The 25,625-nt window shown below is 38.6% G+C and overlaps 1 protein-coding gene across 2 annotated transcripts in view; it reads left to right on the top strand.

The window, feature by feature from the left end:
* Nucleotides 1-25,625, top strand: part of ctdp1 (CTD (carboxy-terminal domain, RNA polymerase II, polypeptide A) phosphatase, subunit 1) — a 73,263-nt gene that overhangs the window by 33,796 nt on the left and 13,842 nt on the right. For both annotated transcript variants that reach the window (XM_030740360.1, XM_030740359.1), the window contains exon 12: nucleotides 2,329-2,546. In XM_030740360.1, coding sequence (XP_030596220.1) covers nucleotides 2,329-2,546 — 218 coding nt within the window. The remainder of the gene's footprint in view (nucleotides 1-2,328; nucleotides 2,547-25,625) is intronic.

The raw sequence follows: 25,625 nt of genomic DNA, 5'->3' as shown, positions 1-25,625 counted from the left end.
ACTGTTCCTGTCTGCTTTCTGAAAAACAGCCTATATCTGTCTCTCCCTAATTACTCTCTCTGTTCTTCATATTTTGATTGCACTGACAGAAAAATAGACCTCATTTAAAGCCTTAGCAGCTGCCACAGAGACGAGACTAAACAATTGTTAGTGTTGGCTTTCATTGGAGATAGTCGTGGCCATAATTGAACAAGAAGAGAATATTTTAGGGGGAATTGGTGATAAATATTAATTTGTGTCTTCCTGGCAGACATGCAACAAAAAAAAACCCTTTTTGTGTTTTATTTGTCTGATCCTGTTTTTTTATTGGTGCCCCGTGGCGTTAAATCTGATTCAAATTTGATTCAGCAAATGGAGCAAGAGGAACAACCTGACCTCACATTTCTTTTGTTTTGTTTTTTTTTTGTTTGTTTATTTTTGGTCCTCCATTTTTACATCAACCTTACCTCTGGCACATTTACCTTCTGCCTTCATCAAGGCATACTGTGGTGTTCATATAACCAACAACAGTGCTTTAAAGCAAGCATGGCCTGATGCCAGAAGTGATCTTGACTTTAGCCCTAGAAAAGGTCCCTCTTCATTAATCCCACTTGCCCCCAGCTTGATGCATGTAATGTGTCAAAGGCTGGAAATTTGCTGTGGCTATATTCATTCCTATTGCTATAACAGCAGCCAGTTGGCTAGTCTGTCGCCATTATTAACGACCAGCTAATACAGTAAAGGATTGATGAGCTGGCAGTTTTTCGTCCAGTATTTGACAAGATTTTCCATTGGACTAAGTTGTGTTTCCTCATGGTATGAATCTGATGTTATGAGTTAATTACCTCACCTCAGTTATTCCATCTGTGCTGGGTGGATGAAAACCATCCATTTTCAATATAATTATCCAACATGTAAGTGTTAAATGCTACCTTACTGACTTCTAACAGTATGTTTATTGCTGTTACAATATATGTCCACCTGATTTATGGAACAAAACTTACCTACAATCCTAAATTTTTTTTATGAATTCAAATCTTCAGTATATTTGACTATTTCCCCATTAGTCATTTTTAGCTCCACTTTGATGACAGTCAGCGGAGCTGATTCGATACCGAAATGTCTGTCGTTCATCAACTCTTTGCTAAATTAACTCCTCTGTCATTTATATTTGAAATCTTATGAAACTTGGCATTGTATTAGTTAAAAGTTTATATGTTTTTTCCCTTTAAACTAATGCAATAGTACCTGCTTCAAAGATCTCATTCCAACTTCTTTAATCTTGGCCCTAATTTTAATCACCATCCAAGATTACAGTACAGCACACTACCCAATTATTTGTAAAAGGAAAAGTGCTTTCCAGATATAATTAGATGTATAATTAGAATCTGTAGTGGATCAGCTGAACGGACTAATGCATGTGATTCTTCTTGATAATACTTAAAGCAGGAATTACTCCTTTAATAGAGCTTTTCATCATCTGACATTTAATGGTGAACGTTGAAATGTGTGAATCTGTACCTTGTTGGAGTGCCCTCCAGAATTTTAGGCACCTTTTAAAGGACACCTGTTATGCTCGTTTTCTATCCCATATTTTACTTTTGAGGGGTTCACAGTTAATAATAAATTATCATATATTTTATTTGTCTTATATGGCCTTGGTGCAGTCCCTTAATTCTTTCACTTCCTGAAAAAGCCAGTGTAGCTCATCACCCCCCACCTCCTTTTAAGCCAACTTTCTTCTGATTGGCTGCCCCTCATGAAAAGAAAGTTTCAGCAGGTGGTGGGTGGGGCTTCTTACCTTTTTTTTTTTGTTAGATATTTTGTTTAGTGTCCTTATTGCTAGTGCTCCCCAATAATGCATGATTTCTTGAGATAATGACTATTTTTCCATGCAGAATCTTTGTCTCTTCAGATGTAGAGGTTGACATGGGATCTCTTTTTCTGTTCCTCCTACAGATATTCTGTGGGGGGGGGGTTTGTGTAGAATTTGAGGTGTCCTGTATTTCATATCGGAATTTGTTTAATGTATTTTGAATGAAAGGATAAACGGATATTGTCTCAGCCTTTTTTCTTTTTTTTTGTCTATTTTCACTAAAGGTTCCCAGAATTCTGGGGAGCTCTGTGTATAATTTATTAGACGTTTCTTACATAAATAAAGACATGTTGATTTAATTTGTATTCAGTGGAGGAAGTGGAGGAATTAATTAATCCAATTTGCACTTGAGAGTAGGCCAAAATGCAAAAATGAAAGGGTATTTGTGGTATGTACAGTGTGTATTCATGCTGGCGTTACAGAAGATTAAAATGTCCTCACAAAGCTCCTTTTAACAAAAAAAAAATTAATAGGTGGACGACATCTTAGGCGAGGAGAGCGACAACGAGAGCGAGGGCCGAGGGAAGGAAAAGCCAGGTAACGAGGAGATGGAGGATGAAGAGGAGAAGCGGCAACAGCACCAGCAGGCAGGAGCTGGACAGACAGCAGGAAGGAGACTCGATCCTCAGGCGATGAGCATTGAGGAGAGGCTTCAGACTCCATCCAGTGTGGCCAATCAAAGTGTCACAAGGTGAGGCTGAGAACTTTTTATCTTATGCAGTTTAACTCCTCTCACTGAACCTTTTTGGGCCTCAAATACAACAGGCAAGGGATAAAGGGAAGCCATAAAATTATCCTAAACCTCTGACTCTGTTTATACCAAATATTTACTATTACTGTCCTCGATGTTCACTGTTGGTCCTCCTCATCTTGCATAAACACCTCTGGGTGAGAAGTATGCAGAGCTTGAATTATAGTTTAGGAAGTCCATTGAGGGTCCTTGCAAAGTGTACTGTATATTTTCAGGGCCTTATTTCTCCGATGACTGTTACCATAATACACCACTTCATCAGCACTACTTTGCTGAAGCCAGACGGTCTGGTCCGTTGCCATGGAGACTAATTCCAAACAGACAGCAGGCGCTTGAAGAGTTCTGAACATATGAGAGTCTCTTATTGCTGAAGAACATGCCGAGTGGTCAGACTGCCAGCATTCAACCTCACAGGACAAAGTATTTTGCTGTCTTTGGTATATTCTGAGTGTGGATTATTAGCTGAAATTTCTCAGAATGTGTTTTATAGGAGCATGTTTTTCAAGAGTAATTGTTTTTAAGATATTTTATCAAATACCTCTTAAAGTCTGAAAATAGTAAGTATGAACTGGATGCAGATAAGACAAGAAAAAAACAGATTATTGAAACTTTTTTGCCAATAATACAGAAATTCCTGAATGTTATAATATGCAGAATCTGTATTTACACATTGTGTTAGGATTACAGAAAGGAATATCAAACTGCAAATCCCACCAAAGCTGTATTTTTTTTTTCTAGTTAGCTAATACAAGCGTTATCTGCCACCATGGAACTGTAAGCTAGCTTTTGTAGAAAAAATACTTGAAAGAATACAGTTGGCTAATTGATTCAAATACCTGGGGCTAAGCTGGTAACCTAGCTCGCCATTTTCAAATTACTTTATCAGATAATGTTACAAAATAGCATTTGCTAAATTTATTCAATGTAGCTACTGTAAGGTATAGATAGCTGATCTGTAGCAAAATCATATGTTTATTTATGAAATTACTTTCCTAGGTTAATTTCATCCGTGATACTAGCTTGTGTATAATATCAAATAGGTGATTAGCCAGCCAGCTAACATGGAGATGTTAGCCAGCTAGCTGTAACTTATCCAAAAACATATATCTCACATTTTTGATGCTGAATTTTTTTTCTACATACCTAGTTTTATATTTCTTTAAAAAAAAATGCATTTAATGAATGTATTTTAAAATAAACTCAGTTATATATTGATAGACCAAATGTAACAATAGCTTACTAAAGTTTTCACCAGCACTTCTTTCATGCTATGAGCCATTGCTATATTAGCCTGAATAAGGTAGCATTTGTAAATACAGTGTGTGGAACGTTGTTGCAATAGACGCAGTGGAAAAATGTAAATGGCATAATTTGCAGATGGGAACATTCTGGTAAAGCCCTGAGGGCTGAAATATCCTCATTTTGAATTCTGTGTACAAATTCAGATGTTGGCTGTGGTCTGATTGATAGGCTTGAGGTTCTTCCTCCTCTCATTTCAAATGTTCTTTATTGTCTGCATACTGACTTTTGGGTCTTTTGTCATTTTGTTCTTTTGATTCAAACACAACATATTGTTGTATACAACTCTGGGTGTGGGGTTTGTTTTTTTTTCTAGCGGACCTGTTATTGCGTTTTATCCCTGCCACTACACGTGATGTTGTCATTGTTGAACATCTCTAGTACCTACTGCATCCTGTGTAAAGGTATTAAATATGTAGTAAAAGTCCGTATACTTTTGGCTTCAGTATGATGCAGTATGTTGTGTTGTATGCTATAAATAAAAGGTCTCTTAAGCTTAAACTTCAGGTAGAAAGAGAAACAAACTCCTGAGCCTTCAGTCTTGAGCGCTTTAGATAAGAGCGCTAATATTTGACCATTCCACCTCTTTCTCAAGACTTGGGTTTCCTCCCTTTAATTCACTGTTTAGCCCCAGTGCTCTGACTGTCAGAGTTTAAAATTGAGTATTTTTCTATACTGCGTTTACCCAGAAGCCTCTTCTTTTTCTCTCTCTGAATGGTTTTGGCTGTGGCTCAGTATCCATGGCTGCCCAGACGTGTCAGTCCATCTGTCACCTGGTCTGACAACTTTGGTTGCTGCTAATGAGTGAAGCCTGAAATGCACTGTCCACACTGTTGTTTACTGGTTGTTGAAAACCTTTGCAAGTCCACCTTCAGTGTGTGCGGTGGTGCAGAGGAGCAGCACATGATTAAACAGCCTGACACACGAGGGGAAGGGGTGTAAATTTGATTCTGAAAGCTGTGTGGACTGAAATTGGCTGGTAGGTGTTTGGTTGCCTCCATGAAAAGACACCAGTGACAGTCTAATAATATCACCCTGTACTCACCACTGTGATTCTCTGACGACTGTTTCTGTTTGTAAAGAATATTCAGCTCACAGGGTTGTACTGTATGAGGTTAAAATTGCAGTCAGGAGTGTTGAATTCTTTTCTGTGCATTTCGCTTGCCTGACCGCTGTCTCTCTCCATCTTGCTCTGATATTTCACAAGTTAGCCTTTGCTTTAGTATTCATTTTTATCTTTAAAACATTTCAATCTGTTCATTTTCATGAGAAAGAAAACGCACTGCAAAAGATCTGACATTATTCTGTCATTAACTGATCAAAAAGAGTGTAGAACAACTTTGAACTGGAGCCTGTCCCAGCTGTCATAGGGCGAGAGGCAGGGTACGTCCTGGACAGGTTGCCAGCCTATCGCAGGGCTAACACTTTTTCTAACTCACCTGTGTAAATTATTTTAAGGCGTAAAGTTGTCCATAATCAACTTTAACCACTTGGCCACTTTAAGCGACGGGTGTGTGTTGTTTTGTCTTGCTCAGCGTTTTCTGCTAATGTAGTACTAAAAGACAAGTGTGCTCAGTCTAACTTCACTATTTGTAGCAAAATATTGTTTTACAGCATTACTATGAGATTATATTAACTTCAAGAGCCCAAATAATTATATAGTCTAAGGGAAAAGGTTAGCAAACAGCATATTTAAAAAAAAAAAAATGGGCTCAAACTATTATTATTATTTTTATTATTGTTATTATTATTATTATTATTATGCTCACTAGCATTTTTCTTGCCTCCAAAATTGGTACTTATTTCAAAACCTGGACCCCCAGTTTGTAACAACATTTGCCTCTATAAATCCAACAGAATAATATTCTTAAAATGTGAAGCTACATATGTAGCATAATTCTGTTAACAGCTATTTATTTGCATGTTTAGTGGGATTCCAAACAAATATATCTCTGGTAATGGATTCGAAAATAAAACAGTTTGCGTAACACCATTTATTAAATGTCAAAGATGGAAGCTGAGCCATTTACCTCCAACTGTCTGCCAGACTGTATTAATGTAATTTTCCTGTCTGACACAGAAAAGTATTTGACTTTATTGTTGCCCAGTAGGCCATTAGAGACAGTTTAACATTTCTAGAAGAATTCATATAGCTGAGTGTGACCTCTGGTCTTCCGGGAGATGGCTTAATAGCTGCCATTCTGTCAGTCCCCATCCTGGCTCTTCCGCTTCCTTGTATTTGGTACAAAGCAGGCCTACATCTGTTGCTAAGATACTGTAGTGATGTGAATGTCTCTGTTTTGTTCTTGCCATCATTCAGGATCTGCGTCTGCCTTTCTTGTTTCTATCTAAAGTGAAAACGCTGCTCCTGCTACTGTTCTTTTCAAGCTGTCTGTTCACCAAATTTAGACAGCTGCAGGTAAACAATAATATTCTGCTTTTATCTGATTTTTTTTTTTTTTTTTTTTTTTTTTTTACCCCCACTGGAAATCCAGTCAGTAAAGCAGGAAAGAGTTTGCAACTACAGTGTCAACTACAGGTAGCACCATTTCTTTTAAAGAAATAAAGCAGTACTCTTTGTTCTGAGATCCAAATCTGATAAAATCACTACCAAAAAAATCAGTAAATTTATTCAGCTTATCTGTCTAGTTCCACAAATCATTCCACTTAGATCCTCATTCTTTTCAAAATACACTAAAAGATGAACAGCTTGTAAGAATCTCCACTGGGCTGATTCCACTCCCTTGTTTGTTTGTTTGTTTGCTGATTTAAAGTGCTTTATTTTGGTGAATCAGCTGTGACTCGGTGCACATTCATGGCATCAAGCAATGTGGCACATGCAGTAGATCAGTTTGGATTCTGCTTTGTTGACATTACATCACAATACAGTTTATTGTCTCACTGATTCATGCAAATAGCAGCAAAAGTGAAATACGGCTGTGGATAAAGAAAAAGCAATAATGTAGAATGAGCCATAGGTCAGTGGAGTACCAGTGAGGCGTATTCAGGATTTAGTAGCGATGTAGATTAATTAACTTTCAGAAGCACAATCATTGGGTTTTTTTTTTGTGACCAGCTTTAGCACATCCCTGGTGGCGTAGGTGGTATATATGATGTGTATATATAATTTAATGTTGTGCTTTCAGTCCAGTATAAGAGATGTGAGGCACAGATGGAAACGCAGAGCGGTGTTGTCCTTGGTGCATCTCTGCACTCACAGTGGGCGACAAAGGCAACATCAGGGAACTTAGGTCCTGCTTTACAGCCTGAACCAGCAAGAGACCATTAAATCAGTTAATATCATTTACATATGCCACATATCACATGTGCCGCTGAGCTTAATACACTGGTAATCCACAGGGCCAGTCGAGAGCATGAATCTGAGCAAATATTTTGTGAAATTCATTGTTAGAGTTGAGAACAAACACGGTGTCGCAGTTGCTGAATTCACCTGTAACTGACCCAGAATTTATAAGTGAACAGACTGTGTTTTCAGTTTTCTCAACACCATCTGTTTTCAGCGTCCGTCAGGGATTTGTGTCTTGTTGAAATGCACTTTAGGAGTTGAAGTTAATATCTACTGCAACTTTTTATGTTTCCAGGCTTGTACTTTAAACTTTTCCACCACAATGTCCTTTTTACAGATGGTTTGGTTAATCCTAACCCAAGCTGTATATATCATTGTCTTTAAGACAAATAAATACCGTAGACCTTTAACTCCTAGGCCTAAGTTGTTTTGGCAGCAGAGAATGATTGCTCACATCAGGAAGTAGGCTATCTAGTTTTCCACTTAGTGATGCAGATAAAGCACCCCACTAGGTTTTCTCAAATGTTGAGTAAAATGGCTAATGGGCGATAGCTACGCCAGGGTGGAGATTGTGAAAAACGGGGAATGTCTCTTGCCATTGCACACTGAAAATATCAGCTTTCAGATATCTGTCATCTTCTGCCAAACATCAAAGTCTTGAAGTTTACCCCAAAAGTTTACACAAAAATTGTTATGTTTACACTTAATATTTCTTCACATAGAAATTTAGTAAAAGGTCTTGCCTTTCTTTGAGGTATAAAAACAGTGTTCCATAGGCTTGTTGGGTGTTTTGAACAGTTCTGTCTCCTTTAATTAACTACAAAGCAAAAGGAAGAATTTACTCATCTCGTTCAGTCAAAATCACCCGAACCCTGGCTGTCTTAACTTTCTGTCACAACATGAAATGGCTTTAATGCAAGAGTAAGAAATCCTTGGAAGAGAGAGGAAAAAGATCCAGTGGGCGGGTATTTCAGCCCTCCTGTGGATGTGTTGGTGTCATTAGCTGCTAGTCAGGATTGATGTAAATGATTTTTGATGAGCAGAGACACTTCGTGCTCTAACAGAGTTAAGATGTAGCACGGTGGTTGGAGGGTGACTGGAAAGGTGGATGAACTTAAATATATATTGCCTTTACTCTCATGGACCATTACTGTTGTGTGTGTGTGTGTGTGTGTGTGTGTGTGTGTGTGTGTGTGTGTGTGTGTGTGTGTGTGTGTGTGTGTTACTGTACTGGTTCAAATATACAATAACTCTGATTATAGGACAAACTCATTATCTATGACAGCTGTAATCCTGTAAGCTGTTTGACACATTTTCTCTCTGCTTCATTTCTACAGTAAACATTCAGGAGACACAGTGAACTCCATTTCTGTCAACATAAAAGATTTTCTCTGTTAGAGTAAAACATGTTACAGGAGACTTCAGAAAGCCCTGCAGCTTTAAGTGGGCTGATCAGGCACTTTTAGGGCTGACTGATGCTCTAACTGTAAACACTCACTTTCCCAGCAATATGAAGGCCACTAGCACTGGCTTGCATTAGCAACACATAATGTGATTGTAACTGCATTCCAAACAATCCACACTTTTATTAATTTGTAGAAAAAAAGTTGTTCTCAGCTTAGTATTTTGTAGCTCTCATCTGGTTGTTTTTACATGGCTGCTTATTGTCCCCTTTGGATGGAAGTGGCCCCCATTTGCCTCATTTCAGACAATCCTGGCCCAAATACTGCTCATAATATCTTAATAATACTTTAACTCTACAGCAGGGACCACTGATCACTCATATAATTCTTTAGATTTATGCATCAGCTTTGCCTCCTGTGCTGTATCAAAAGTAGTTTCCCATTATTACTCCTCTCAGTCTATTAGGAAGTGGAACTGTAGCCAAACAGCAAATAGAGGTTTCCAGTTAAGGATTAGTGAGTGGAAGTCTTGGTGCCAAGTGAGACACAGCTCAGGGATTTACTCCTAACTACAGCTGCATTTTCACTACCAAGATTAATAACACCATTGAATGTTATCCAGTGAACACCGAGAGTCAACAAAATCAGTTGGGTATTTTATTTATTTTTTTTTTCTTTCGTAAGTCCCATCTTTATTCTCGTTCGGATATTACCTGAGCAGACCAAAGACCTTATTCGGACAATTTTTCACACTCTGCCAAGTAATAATTACACCTGAAATGACTCTTTCCTTACCTCAAAATAACCCTTTTCAGCAAACTTGCTTCCTGTGATTTTCATCCTTCCATTTTAAAGTAAATCTGTGAGGTTGTTTTTCCGTGAGATTTGTTCCTTCTGCTTTTTATCAGCACAGATTGGCATTGGTGTGAAAATTGAAGAAAGAAAGCAGGTGAACCCCAGCGTGTACACCTATTTTAAAAGAACGCTGACAACCAAATAAAATCGAAGCTATAACTCGAGGCAAGTCATTTAAAAAGCTCAACACAAGATACAACATCCCAGGTAGAAAATATTTTTAAGTTTGATTATGTGACAACACTGCATGCTCCTGAAGAGTCACATGGTTAAGTTCTTTAGTTATTGTTAAATTAAAGTATAAAATAGCTGTTAAGCAGTTGTTCTATAGTTAAGGTTTCTGGGGGAAACTGTTCCTAGACTGTTGTGTGCTTACATTTGACTTACGCTGTGTCACTGAATATAATGCTGTGTCACTATTGCACTATGCTACTGCAACTGGCACTTTGTTTCAGAAGCTTCACACTTCAAATTTGGAAGTCTATCAGTGACAGTAGCTCATTGGAAAAGAAGGATGGAAAATGCCCTCCATGTACTTAAAAATGGTGCGTCCTGCAAGCTGCCTGCATCCTATTTTTCTATATATTATCATAAATATCATCGTGATTGCAAATTTTCTTGAAATATTGTGATAGAATTTTGAGGCCATTTCACCCACCCCTAATCTGTTAGGAATAAAAAAAAGTTCAATCAGGGCATCCATTGTACCATTGCTCTTATTTGTAGTCTGTATTTGTTTTATATTTTGTCAGATTCTTCCCATTGAAGTTATGCTCAACTTGCTATTAGCAGTTTTTTGTGTGTTTGTCAGGCATTCCTGGATGTGGAGACAACTATTACTGAAGAAAAGCCAAAAATGTGAAAAGTTTGTGTTTATCTAAGGGAATTTATGGACTAAGGACCAAAGACCGCATTTTATTCCTCCACCTGTGCCTGTTGTGTTGAAAGAAAGTCATTAGCAAGCCATTAGCTTCCACACCCTTTATCATTTTGAATAAAATAAATGTAGGTAAGATCTGGTAGGCAGGTAATTGAAATACCATTTAAATAAAGTGCTAATGGTGTGAATGGGACTGGACTGAGTGCAGTCATCAACATTACCGATGTCAGATGTCAGGGCTAACTATACTTTGATGTGTCTGGCAAATTTCTTTTTTTTAACATTTCTTACACCTCTGTTAATTACTGTCTTTCACTCTCTCACTATTGACTTTTTCATTTCAACATCATCCACTGAACTTATTACATCACATCTTTGTCTGTTATAACTTTTACAGCAATTTGACCCCTTCACTTCACAGACTCGTGCACTGTTAGCTGTACACCTCACTTTTAATTTCCGTCTCTGTAGGTGATACACATTCATTCCAACAGCCCACCTCTCCGTTTTCCTGCTCCACGTATCTCTGGAGAGTATTTATTTCCGAACGAAAATGAAAGTGTGGAACTTGTCAGCTTGAGCGAACATGTTATTATAACATCGCCAGAACGGGGGTGATGGACGAGGCAACTGGGTTGTAAAGCATTCCATTCAGGTTGTCAGACTGCAAGTGTGAAATTTGAAATGTGTTTTGTCTTCTGGGAGCCTCTGTGTTGGGTGCTTTTTGAACCCCTGTTTACCGCTGAGGCCAGATTAGATCATGTCCCATCATATCTGTATATATGGCCCATTTAGTGCTGTCAAAGTACACGCTGATGGACCACTGAGCCTTTGACAGAAGACGTGGAAACGAGTAAAGAATCTATTTCTAATATAATGTGAACTGATGGTGGTACTGAGATTGTATGAAGCATTTTACATCAGGCTGTGAAGTAATACAACGTAATGTCAATGAAGTTCTGTTGATGACACACTATTATTGATTATTGACACACCCTCCACTGGTGAGACTGAAGTAAAAAACACCTTTAAATTGAAATAAGTGTTGCGTTTTTGCATGACGTTTTAATAAAACATTTCCTCTGCATTTCATACATGTAACGTGTGAAAACACTCGTACAACATAGAAAAGGAAAGCATTTCATCACACACATAATTATGCAGATAATAAGCTGGTGCACGTTACGCTGTGCAAATGTATAATGGACTATGTTGGACTGGTGCAAGGCAGGTTCTGCTATCCATGGTCATTTTTAAGCTAAGTCAAAATTTTTAATTTAAGATGGTGATCAACTTTAGTATCACTTGCCAAATTCCACCTTTTTCTAGAGTTCTGTTGGCTGGGAAGTAGCGGTGGTAACTCATGTAACATCCACTTATATATTATAGAATGCAGATAGAGAAATCGACACAGAGTAGTAAACGACAGAGCTGCATCAGTGCAAGGCAGCTGACCACAATCTGCACTGTGAACACTGTGCAGATTATCATTCGATTTATTTTGGAGTCAGGACTCTATAAAGTAACTGATAATGAATGGATAGTGTCACTGATATCAATGAAATCATCTCAACATCCATTCCTAGACAATGGAGAACCGCTCTATATAGTTCCAAAAGGAACAGCCCTATACATACATACATACATACATACATTTAGTACCCACTTAAAATTTGCTAAGAAATGTTTTATTTCTTGGAAATGATCCAAAGTAGATAATGGAAGACAATGTCCCTCCATAGACAGGAGTCCCTCAGCTGAGTCTAAAAATTGGTCTTTTGAAATTTCCTGAGGAGACGGCAGTGATTAAATGGTGCCCTCTCATTAATCAAAGGATAGATGTGCAGTCGAGGCAGCAGAGCCTGAAGTCATGGCTTTCTTCTGACTGCGCCCACTGTGTGATATCAAAGAGGTGCTACAGTCTGAGAGCCGATTAAATGTGACTGAAACTCAGTGCTGCAAAATGCCCCGGACCTACCAAGACGTTCAGGCTCATTTTGTCCTCTCGCACTGTGACTTCCCTGCCTCACTCATAGGCCAGTTTTCTTCTTGCTAAGCCAAACTGTAGTATTAACCTTTTGAATTGTGTGACTCCAGTGTCTGACAAAAGCAGTGATGTGGTTTTGCTCTTAGATTATTAAGATTTATGGTCCTGATTGTTGCATGGCGTCCCCTTGCCTTTTACCATTCTCCTCGGGTGAAGCTGAAAGTTTTAGGGTAAGCCTAGCAGAAATATCCTCTGGTAGTTCTGTTGCGTCTGAATCTGTGAAGAGCTTGATGTTGAGAAGAGCTTGTTATTGTGAATTATTCTGCTCTGAGATTATTAGCAACACCGTGACAGACCTTTAGGCTGTTAAACAAGCCTTTTTGAAGGCTACTGATAATGAAGCAAGCCCTTTTCTCTTTATTACAAGGACAGCGCTGTGCAATTTGCTTTGTTTTGCAATATCTCTCTTTCATTATCTTCTGCTGCTGTAATGGCCTAGATTCCCCTTAGGAATTTTTAATTTGACCTAAAATATTTTGTCAAATTCCGTATTGATTTGGTCCATCATGAATAGGGTTTGACTGTGGTGGACACACAAACCGCTTGCTTGAGTAAGCTTTTGAAATGAGCTGGGGAATGAAATGCCAAAAGTCTCTTGAGGAGTTCTGCTCTTTTAATAACAATAGAGATACAGATTAATGATATAGGAAAAACAAAATGTGGGAAAAAAGTATGATTTTGCCATCCTATATAATTATTGTAATTACTGTTGTGAGTCAAATATAAAATTAAAAGTCAGTACATCTCAATTTCTGTACTAATTTCTTCTAAGTATTACAATAATGCATTAATCACAGATCTGTTTACAGGTTTGATATATGACCTGTATAACTGTTACATAAGCTTTTTGCCAATTTATTAAAACATTTCTGTAGGCTGAATATAATAAGGTTACTTTATCAAATAATTTGGGGACATTTGCATAGCTCAATTTTACTGATTTGGGCCCTGTGATGCATTTTGGGAAAAGAAAGATAAAAGATAATGTTAAAGATGTTAAAAAAAAAAAAAAAAAAAAAAACTATAATTGAAGAGTTTGTATATAATCCAAACAATAATATAAAACTAACATAGAATTGGTATTGCTAACAGTTTTGCTAGCATCACAACCTAGCTTTCGTGTAAGGTATATAGTGAAAAAGAAACTTTTCAAAGGACACTACACCTGTGGAAAAACTCAGTACTCCCTTACTGCTTTCATAGGAATTAACAGGGTATGTAGCAGCCAGGTGCTGCTAATCAAATGCACTCTTCCCAGGAGTGAACGTCCCAGCAAATTCACCCCAAGATCAGACTGTGTAATGCTCAGAGTAGCTGCCAAAAACCCAAGAGCTACATCTCAGACTGCAAGCCTCAGTTAGCATGTTAAATGCTAATGTTAATGAGCATAAATTAGAAAAAAGACTGAACAAGTATGGCTTGTTTAGAAGGGCTGCCAGGAGAAAGCTTCTTCTCTCTAAAGAGAACATGGCAGCATGACTTATGTTTGGAAAGTTGCATCTGAATAAACCACAAGACTTCCAGAGCAATGTCCTTTGGACAGACTAGACCAATGTTTGACCATAATGCACAGCACCATGTTTGAAGAAAACCAAACACAACATATCAGCATGAACACCTCATACCAGCTGTCAAGCATGGTGGTGGAGGGATGATGATTTAGGCTTGTTTTGCAGCTACAGGACCTGGACCAGAAAATTTACATGAGAAAGCCTAAAAAAAAAAAAAGACTCAAGCTGTTGTAATAGCCCAAAGTCCAGACCTCAGCCCAAGTTATTGCTTCTACTGGTGGTTCTAGAAGCTACTGACTCATGGGGAGTGCTTAGTTTTTCACAGTTTTGGACTGTGGGAGGAAACCGGAGTACCCAGAGAAAACCCACACAAACTTCACACAGAAAGACCCCGGCCAAGGTGGATTCGAACCCAGGACCTTATTGGTGTGAGGCAACATTGCACCGCTCTATCATGCTGGGGTAACGATTTTACACTTTAAGGTGCTAACGCTTATATTAACGTAACATATGCTTCTGACCAGAAGTTACACTTCAGAGATTTAAACATTAAAAACGTATCCTTAAAACTTTCATTTTAAATAATACTGAAGGTGCTTTATAAATATTATGGTTGGCACAATATCAGATTTTTACTAAACAATTACATGACCAAAACAATTTGCACAAAATTGTTGCAGTATTTACAGCAACTTTGAAAGAGGATTCCTGGACCTTTCAGGCTAACTTTTTTGGGTGTCAGTATAGTGAGTCGTTGTTGTTTGTTCACACTGAGGTTCAATATTGGCATATTGTTGACATGTTGGAGTGTCAAATAACTTATTATTAACATGACATCAATATTCATATTTTTCAAATATCACGGTGACAAAAGAAATATTTCCTTTGTCATTTAGTCAAGTCACAGACTGCCTGATATCTACCACTTTTCCACTGTTGTATGAAGATTACCAGCTTTCATACTAATTTGATAAAGGTTTAGAATCAGAGGTATCACTTCTTTAAATCATAGTTTATTAGTTATAAATTTGAAATAATAATTATCCTTATGTAAGAAATGTGTTCACTCATTGAACTCAGACAAAATAAACAATTTACAATTTAATCATTAGGTTGATGTGACAGATGACCTGCTTGAATATTTTTATTTTTCTTCCACTGGTGGGTTGAATGGTCATTGCTGTACACTCATGAACTTTAATATTTCGTTCTCATGAAGGTTTCTGCTTTGTTTTAAAAAAAAAAAAAAAAAAAAAAGCTAAGCTATCAAATGTTTTTGCTGAGATCACATTTCAGCAAGTATTGTTCTAGGTGCCTTCATCGGCTTGTGCCACTGCAAGCGGAGGAGGAGGCTGCTCTTACGGGGCATGTTTGGGCGTAGCAGGCACCCTGGGAAATGATTCACACAGTGGTGCATGTCCCCCACTTTTCTTACTGGATGATTCGGACGCCACAGCAATAAACCCGAGGCACATTGTAGAAATGGGTTTATCAAATGGGCTGCTAATGTTAAACTAAAGGGCATGCAGCACAGTATGGGATGTATTGTGCCTCGGGGAACTGAAACAGATTTTGAGCAGTATTACTTAACGTAACCTTTTTGCTGACTTAGCGCTAGTTGTGCTGCAGTTGGTTTAGGTGAATTATTAAAGGTTACACATCTTTTTTTTTTTTTAAACATAAAGGGTTACTTTATGCATTCTTAAACAGTCACGAACCTTCTTATGGCTTGCCCTGCTCTCAGACGCACTGTTATTAATGTTTTTAAACTAAAAACCTGCCAGAGATTCACTAATCTGTCTGGAAATAGGAGTAATTTTTGGACATTTTAATTTAATGTTAACACTGAGATGGATTCATTATTATCTAAAGTATTGTTGTGTCTTGACATTTTATAATAAGCTGATCATTCAATTCTAAGCAGGTCACATAGGTATAAAATATTTCTGCCACTGAAAACAGAGCAGCAGTCATTATAGAAGTTGAAGCACTGCATAGCAGTCTTTAATGCCTTGTCTACACTGAAAATGTAGCATCATCAAACACATTGGCACAGTGGTAGCTCTCACTACCCAATACAGAATCTGGGGAATTGCATGTGAAAAAACATGAATGGACAAGCAGTGCAGGAAAAAGGCGAGCTGGTGGGCCACCTGTGTAAACATCTGGACTGATTATAAAGGAATGAATCTGTTCCATCAGATACGCATGAAATGGACAAAAAACCATGGAGGTGATGTCTTTGTTATAGTCATGGTAATAAATGGTAAAATATATATACTGAAATAGCTCTGCAAAGTTGTGTGTAGGAATTCGACACATAGCATTACCTAAAAGTTCTAGTGAGGACCAAGATTTTTCCTTAAGTTTGCTTTTCTTTTATTTTTATGATATTTTTCTGTTTTATTTGCCTGTTCATGGTGTATTCACATCACAGCAGAAAAAAAACAAGCCTTGCACTGCATGATAGCACAAGTGTGAATGCAATAATATGGCCACCACATTTGAATAGTATTTGTAATCTAGGAGCTTTTTCTGCATGCTGATATTTCATCTTTTTTGGTGTGGTCTCAAACACAAAATTCCTATTTTGCCTTTCAGCAGTGATCACCAGGAAGGTTAGCAGTGCTCGTTAAAAATGTGAACCAAGCCAGATATCAACAATCTGTTTGAGTCCATTTGAGGATGATTTTGGGGGGAAAGATTTATTTATTTATTTATTTATTTTTTAATATCTGTATATATTGACAGTTTTAGTGGTCTGCCTTCTTAAGAATTCAGTTCAAAGTGCAGTTGTTGAAATCTTTATTGTTTTTGTCATGCTCCAGTTGAGAGAGAGTTACATGATGGCAATCTCTGTCAGTGCCTTTGTACAATTAGGGTTGTGCAGTGCCGTTGAGATAGGGCATTGTATGGTTGATGTAAAGCACTATAGATTGGGGCACCTGGGTGGAAGTTTCCATTCCTGTTACCACTAACTTCTCTTGAGCTAACAAATAACCTCACAGCCTATGGGCATGTTGTTAACCTCTCATCAGCACCATCACACGGTTCTGGTTGTGCATCCTGCTAATTTATGTAGTATGCGGTATTCTTGTTTGCAACAAGTGAATGTGTGCACCAATTTAAAGATGATCACCAGCTGTTGGCTCGACAGGAGCCAGATGGAAAATCTCGCCCAACCCTGCCAATCACACAATAATGAAGGTGGCATACTTAAAGCACCCTTTGAAGCCATTACAGAATCAGAATTGGATTTATTTTTGCCAAGCATGTTACGCATAGAACAAATTTTGTTCCAGCGGTTGGTGTCTCTCTAGTGGTACAATGTAGAAAGCTGAAAAATATAAAATGACACAGGAAACTAGAAATTAAAGCGTAGGCCCAGATATCAGGAAAGGATGCTGTTTAAGTTGAGCTGAGTTTCAGTCAGCAAACACTTTAGCTAAGCTTCACCAGATTACATGGTCATCTCATAGACGTATAACTGCCAGGTGTCAATTTAACCAAAATATAAAGAAAATGTATACTTTTTTTTTTTATTTCTGTCCATCTTCTTTGTGCTGCTCTAAATTCATTATAACTTCATTTTTAGTCAAGTTATTGTCATAGCCTTGGCGGGGGCGATGTCTGTTGCACAAAAACTTCAACGTTGGCCATAACTCGAGAACAGTGCGACCTAGTATGTTCAAATACATAAAGTAGAGGCATCTACTAAAAGTCTGGGACTAGTTCAAATCTTGGCAACCTAAGGGTTGAGGTCAGAGGTCAAGTTTTCTTAAAATCTTGTGAACGCGATAACACAAGAACAGTGTGACCTAGGATATGCAAATTCACACCACAGAGACATACTGTTCAAGCCAGACCCATTAAACTTCACACACTCGTACCCTGACTTTACTGTAACAGCGCTTTGACCTCCGCCTGCTCAGAAGTGCTCTTGTTAGAATATAAACATCGTAAAAGCATGGACAGCAATATCATAAGTGGCAGTAAATGCATCATTTATGGATCAATTAAATCATTTCAGGCCTCGTTCTTCCTGTAGGCTTTCTGTCCAGTATGACTGATAAGTGTCAAATTGCATTCAGCACTGTTAAAGGGTCTTAAAAGTTTTGCATTAAGTGTGGTGAGCAGTGAAAGCCAGACACTTTAGATTCATTCAAGTCCTTTAGTAGGGTCATACACAGACTTGCAGAAGGCTGCAGTGCAATATATAAATGCCTGTGTCTGCCAGTGCTGCAAGTTATGTAAATTTTACTACACAGATTGAATATACTTCCAGCTCTCAAAGTTAGATAAAGGGACTTCATATCTCATTATAACTGGTGTAATACAGGGTACTACATATATATCACAGGCTGTGTAGTGCAGCACACCTTGATGAATGGGACCCTTGCTGTGAAAGGCATTTTTTTCTGTTCTGTATCTAACTAGAATAATTGTTTTCTCCCACCAGTTCTGCTTCCCAGCATTCATTCGTCATCTCTCTCATGCTTGTATCATAGTTAAATTTCTTGGGAAGGTTTTATTTCCAGCATCAGCAAATAGAGCCTGTTGTTCCTGGCACCCACGATTCATTAGAGTAAAAGTGCTTGCAACATTGAGCAGTTTGTCTCGAGCATCAAGGAAATCACACTGATTCCTACAGACATCATTGCTTTCTCATGCATTGCGTGTAAGCTCAGTGAGGGAACAAGCACTAGTTGGTTGATAAATGTCTTTGTTAGTTTTCCCTGAAGATGATGCCTTTTGTTGTGGCCCCAATTCTTTAACTTTTTGTCAAGTCCTAGTCCCACGGGAAGCTAGAGAATCCCCAATCTCAGCACTATTTTCAGATATACCCCATTCTAAAAGACTGGCATTTTATTCTGCAGTCATCACATTTTGTTCTTTCTTTGACAAAGTGCACATTTTCCTCCAGGGGAAGATGTTTCTCTTGTATATCCTCTGACAGCTCTGCATATTCAGACTGCAAAACTTCACTGTGGTGATACTTGAGACCTGGGATAAGGAAACTATCCTGGCTGATTGCAGCACCGTCTCATCTTATCATTTCAATACAGGACCCAGGAAACCCATTTGCAGAGCTGTAAACAGTTGTCTCCATCCAGTATCAACATTCTTTGGAAAACTTTAGCTTCTATTTCAGAAATCATCCGAAATGACGTCAAGTGAACTGGTTGAACAGTATGCTTGCGTCTGCCAACCCAGCCAGTCTGTGATGCTTTATGCAAAAGAGCCACAGGGGGAAGAGAGGCAAAAGATCTAACAGTCCAACCCGTCAGAGCTCTTTTTTTGTTCCGTGTTTTGGAGACAGTTTGTTTCCCTCTAGGGAATTTGTGGATTTCCGGGTAAATAAGGCAGATGTCCATAAGGGGACCTATAGAAATGTGACACAGAACATTAATCTAGCATAATCCATGCTGAAAAGAGATTTTTTTCTTACTAGTTGTGATTAATTGATTGTCTCCTGCATTAACTTCATTTCACATATCTTGGGTGTTATTATTATTATATAACCGCAGTTCTCTGATGACCATGCTTGACAAAAGCCTGGGCTATGGTCAGATAGTTAGTTTTGCTTTTGAAGGTTTCTAACTGAGTTCTGTGAATGTGAGGGAAAGGTGCTTCAGTGCTTACTGTCTTACTTCCTTTAATATAAAAAACACTGGAGCACACCTTTATGAAAGGAAAGTTGCCAGATTTCTTCACATCTTTGCTTGATCGTATGCCATTTCCTGTCAAGTTCAAGAAAATGTGATTATGAACATACGAGGTAGTTTTTCAGCATATTCGCTGTCTTCTGTTGAATGTTGGTCCTAGACATTAGCAGCCAGAGCCAGAGCCAGACATCTTCTGATTAAAGCCCATAAGGTATGAGGAAGGTAGGTCCTTGACGATTGCATCCCAACCAGCAGTTCGAGTAATAATAAAGAAGAAACAAATGGCTGATTAAATAGTCACTTGTGAGAAATGTTTAGTTTTTTGAATGACTTTCAAGTTATGTTTTATTCAAATTTCAAACCATATCTTTTTTCCAGCTTCCCCCTTCAATCAGATTAATCAATAAAGAAAATAATGAGTAGAGTCAGCCCTGCTAGTTTTTAAACAGTGAAAAAAAATTTATGAATGTCCAAGAACAATCTTTGGATTAGGATCTACATACAGCACATTATAAAGTCTTAGGTAGTGTTGACTAGGCTAGAAAGACAGCCACTTGGGCTGTGTGCAGGAAGGTATATACTATTCAGCAAACCAGTTCAGAAAAGTTGAACTGTGTCATAGTGTCATCATAATCAAGTCCCACAGTGTCATCGGCTCTACAGGGCAGTTGTGTCTTCTGTGCTTCTGCTGAGGGACTAAATATTCATCACAGCCATATGAGAAAATATGAACTAAATCTGTGTTTAAAAAACTGTATTGGTTAGGCGTTAGGTTTACAGAGCTGATGTGCTGAAGCTAAAAATCAGCACATTGTTTTGAGACACACTCACTCTCTTCATATCCTCTTTCACACCGTCTGTAATGGTTTGTTTGTTTTGCAGTGAACCCTGACCACCCACAACCCAAATTTCCCTAATTGAATAATAGTTGCTTTCACGCAGCTCGAGTTCTCCAGTGTCAACTTTTTCCCCCAATAAACAGTTTGTGCAGCTACTCTGAGTTACCACACTTGACATTCATCACCTCATCAGATTGCAATGAAACTGCCCCCTCTCAGCTTAGCCAGTATGATTTTGGTTGATTTTGTTGTGGCTTCTACACAAGTGGCACTTAAAAATAAGATTAAATGATTTACTAGTCAAGCAAGATACACACACACACACACACACGCGCACACACACACACATACACACACACACACACACACACACTCTCACTGTGTTATCTTATAATGCATTCATGTTGTTTACAGCTGCCCTGGCTTGTTAAAACACCCTGCCTTGCTCAGTAATGGGATCGTTATGTAACATGATATGCAGTATTTAGATTGCTACACATCTGCAAACAAACATTCATAACATGTTTTTTTGTTTTATATAATTTAATAACAGCCTATTGATTAATGGGGAAACAATCTTTGAGCGTCCTGCCGCAGCTGCTGTGTTTGGATGAAATAAATATGTAGAACCACTGAAAACCTGATTACTTAAATCCCCCTGCATGCTCTATCCTCTGAAGCAACACAGTGAGGCTGGCTGGTCTCATCAGCGTTTACCACCTTTTGTTCAGTGTGTGTTTTGACGGAGATGAAAGGGAAAAGTAAAAATATAGCCCATCTTGGCGTACTGTGAATTGGACTCCCTGGTCTCGCTTTCTTCCTCTCGCTCTGTCTTGCCTTGCTCTCTCGTCTCGCTCCCTCGTACCTTTTTGTTCTTCTGCAGGCTATAGTTCTCTGTGGAGCTGGCTATCTACTCTGGCACGCTGCCCTTTTTCTAGGGGGATTAAGCAAAAGCCTTGCATATAGACTACACACCAAATTTCTGTCCCTCTGCTACCACATTTTATCATTCAGTGTGAAATCTCAATTCCTTCACTGCGCCGTTATGTAATTATTGCCTGTCGTAATTATTTCTGTCTTACTTTTGTTGTTTGTGGGCATCATATTTCAAGACGTGCAACAAGAGCGACTGTGTGTCTTCAGTATGTCATAACATGCTTTGCATGCAACAGTCTGTACATCCAGTCTTTTGTATTTTGTGACACATTAGTAAAGGATGCCATTTCAAAAGGTTAGATGGTCTTCAAGCTGAGACGCTGCCATTTAAATTGACAGTTCATGCAGATAAACATCAAAATCTCCTGCCAGTTAACAAGGGAGCTGAAAGCCCACCAGCCGAGCGACGCAGCTGATATGCATCTTTTCCTCGCCGTCTCTGTCTGATTGTGTTTTGCTTTCGTACAAAAAGTAATCATAAGTGAATTAATCTGCCTGAGAGGAAGACCAAATTGATTCAAATACAAGTTGCCCTCTTTTTTTTTTTTTTTTTTTTTGGATGAATGCCTCCAAGTTGCTACTCGGGGTCAAAGGAAGTATAGCCACCTGCTTTCTGTATTATATTTTTCAGAGGAAATAGTTTTTTATTCATCTAAATTTCCATTTGCAGTTAATGCTCATAAAGTCCTTAAATCATACGTTGTTTTCACCTGTGGCTTAGTGGAAAGTTTACACAGGACTCTATGCAGTCCTGTGAAAAACTAACCATACACTTACTGCTTCCATAGGAATTAAGAGAGTAAGTAGCGTACAGGTGTTGTTAATCTAATTCACTTCATTAATTACTAATTACAAGTGTGAGCACCTTTATAACCCCAGACGTTTTGGCAGTTTGCTGGCGGGAGCATTCACATGTGTGTGTTAATACAATCTGCCCTGGAAAAATCCACTGCAGAGTCATCAAGGACTGATGAGTGACTCTGCAGCTTGTTTGGGAGGGTTTCTGAAACCAAGTGTCTTCTCTCCAAAAAGAAGCTGTTAATATGGCTTAGATTTGCAATCCACAATACTTCTGGAAAGTCAACACCAAGCACTTTCACTTTTACAAAAAACAAAGAAAGAAAGAAAAGTGAGGGTTTGATCCTTCCTTTAGTCGCTCTTGGACTACAGTCTGTTTCTCCCGTGTCATCTTTAGCTCGTTGAATTCCACTGATTGCACAGTAGTGGGTTAGCTTCGACTGCTCCCTATTTTTCTCCTGTTGCTTGCTTACTTTGCCAGTGTTTGGCTTTGTAAAGTCCAGAAGAGTAATTTGCTGTTAAGTTTTCACAGATGAAAGTATTTAATGTGTAAGTGAGCATGTTTTACTAGATGGCCATAAGTCCCAACAATCAAGGCTTTTAATTTTGGCCAAGTTTCTGTTTGTCACTTGAGCGCATAAACTGTGTTACCCTGTTTAAATGTGAAGAAATTGCAATTAAGTGCTGACATTGTGATCTTCATTACATTTGAGCAGCTTTCTCCTGGAGATGGTTGTAAAGGGAAAGCTGAGGCTGTTATCTTCATGTGCGCATGTTGTAAGTTAGACTCCACGAGCTTTCCAATTACAACTCCGGCACCCGAGGGCCCAGTTCAAGGTAATTGTTTTTAAGGATCGCCTGACACCCAGAGGCGTGCTGTAATGACACTGTATCTCTCCACTGTGTGCTCAAATTATTCTATTTGCATTTATTAAAGCTGTTTTTGTGAACCCATAGATAGAGCTTTGTTGTTCCAGCAAAGCTGCTCCCCCCTCAGTAACGGCTTTCATATCTGTCCCCTGCTGCAGGGCATGTTGATCCTCGCTGTACATTAATTAAACATCTACAATTACAGCTGGAACTTATGCAGGTGACTGACATTCAGGGTGAGAAGGAAACAAACGACCTAATTGAATCAAGCTTGTCGCTTATAACTGATTTACCTCTATGACTGATTTCCTATCACAGCTCAGCTGGCTGCCTTCCCTTTTTAACCTGCAGCCTCCGTTACACTGGGCTTTGTGAGTCTGCGTTTTGTCGGGTGCAAAGAGTGTTCAGCAGCAGCAGCCAGCACAGTTGTTTCAGTGAACAAAGCCTCCTTTGCTTCCCATAATCCAGAGTTTTTCCTGACAAATTGCTGCTGTTGGAGTTGTTATAAGGTCAGCTGTCAGATTAGTTAAAGAGGTAAGGTATGTGTGCTGGTGAGAGTGCACACGCTGTTTCTTGTATAGCAGCATTTGGTGCTGAGTGTAAAAAAAAAACAACCCAAAAACCCTGTAAATTTGTACTGCACCACCTTTTGCCCCAATGTCCTTGCAAATACATTTAGGCCTATGTTATATGTTAAAGTGATTGTCTGTGTGTCAGTGGCTGAGCAGCAAAATTATATTACAGTGGGATTTCAACTGATGACTTCATCTATTAATGCAACACAGAGATAGAGACAAGGAACGCCACTCAAAACTCGGTTTTAAGTGGCAGTTTTGACTCTGCTTTTCTCTCCTCTGCTCTCTGTTTGCAAACATAAACATAGAAGAAACAGCGAGCCAGGCAGATACTGCACATTTATTTAAAATTTAACCTGTTGTCCACAGATTCTGTTCACATAGTGAGCTCTCTGATATGCATCATGTTTGTTACTTCTGTGCTTGAACAACCACATTGAAGTAGCTTCACCTAGAAGTGGGCAAAGTCAGAGCAGGTATGTCCTCATACAGCGAGAGAGAGACCACCTCAATGTCTGACATGTTACTGTAGGTGTCAACAAACCTTCAACCGATTAGTTAGGGAACTAATCCGCCATGGTGAGCCCGTTTTAATGATACTATAAGAAATTTAGCCCAGTTTAACTTTGCTTTCAATATGTGTGGTCTTTGTGCATCTGTGCTCAAATACAGGGGGACAGAGGTTAGAGAGAGAGAGCGCCACGTGATCTACCCTGCCATAATTGATAGTTTGTGGACTTAAGTGGGCGATATCAGCTGACCAGTTTAAACTGTGTTATAACATTTGCTTAGTCCTTGGTGCCTAGGCTCTGTGTCAACTTAAGCCAGAAGGGCTATTGGGCTTGTACTGTAATACAGTAGCTGAAACCCAAGTATTATGTATATTATGAGCAAATTGTTTATTGGTGGATCTACAAATACCAAATATTTATGTTTTTAAGCCTAAAGAACTATTTTGATGAGTTGAATTTGAGGAGACTTCAAAGCTGGGCCTGACGAGCTCCTCTCAGCTGACAGCGCCTGAGCTCTGTGTCTTAGATAATCAGGAGGACAGCATTATTATTCGATTGGCTCTTCATGCTTATCAATAAGGGAAAATGCCTGTTCATTATTTAAGCTGTATAACAAAATTTAATTTAAGGATTTTTGTGAAATTCAAATACTGATGTCAGTGTCAGCCCATAAATAACAAAGTGTCAGGCTTCACCGCTCAAGCTATTAATGTGGGGTCTCATTATGTTGGACAGTAACATTAATAGTGTTTAAATCTGTTAATGCAGTTAAGACAGCTTTCTTTGTGTTACATCCCAAAAGTTTTTGTGGGTTTATTCAGTACACAGACCTGTGATATAAAAGGAAGCAACTACATACCAGACAATACAAGATGATACATATCTGGATATTTTTCAGTGACAACAGCACTGTTTGCGCCTCCTCTCCAATCTGCACCAGGGTACCCTTGAGCGAGGCTTCTAACAGCCATGAGGTGGAACCGCATGTGTGGCAACAAGTAATACGGATATTTAAAAAAAAGACTGATTCAGTCAGCAGCACAATAATCAAAAGAAGATTATTTCCATTGGCAGTCATTTTTTACTTCAGCATACTGAAGTTCAGTCAGATGCAGCATGAAAGTAACAAACTGGGGTGGAGGTTTGTTGGAAAACAGCTTGCAGATCCACGCAAAAAACCAAACAAAAACAAAACAGCTTAGCTTAAGAGCATTTCAAAAACAATCAAATAAAAGTAGAGAAAGTTTTTACATTTGAGATTCTGTGCTTTCTAAGTTCATTACTGGCCACAGAACAAACATACAGCTACAATTTAACCTTTTTGTATCGTTCAGCTGTTGTTTAATGCTCTGTCATTATGTTTTCTTGACAGTAATCAGAGATGTTATCACATATATATGTAGCCTATGCAGCTTATTTTTTGGTTTATAGCCAGTTGCCCTCTGTGGACAAACTGGAACAGGAAACAGTGACATCCATTACCTGCCTGACACCTGAATCCCAGCAGTGCTTTGGAAGATG

This window comes from Archocentrus centrarchus, chromosome 11, assembly GCF_007364275.1.
Source record: "Archocentrus centrarchus isolate MPI-CPG fArcCen1 chromosome 11, fArcCen1, whole genome shotgun sequence".
NCBI lineage: Eukaryota > Metazoa > Chordata > Actinopteri > Cichliformes > Cichlidae > Archocentrus > Archocentrus centrarchus.
Note: the sequence above shows the minus strand (reverse complement) of the source record. Positions and strands in the feature narration are given on the sequence as shown.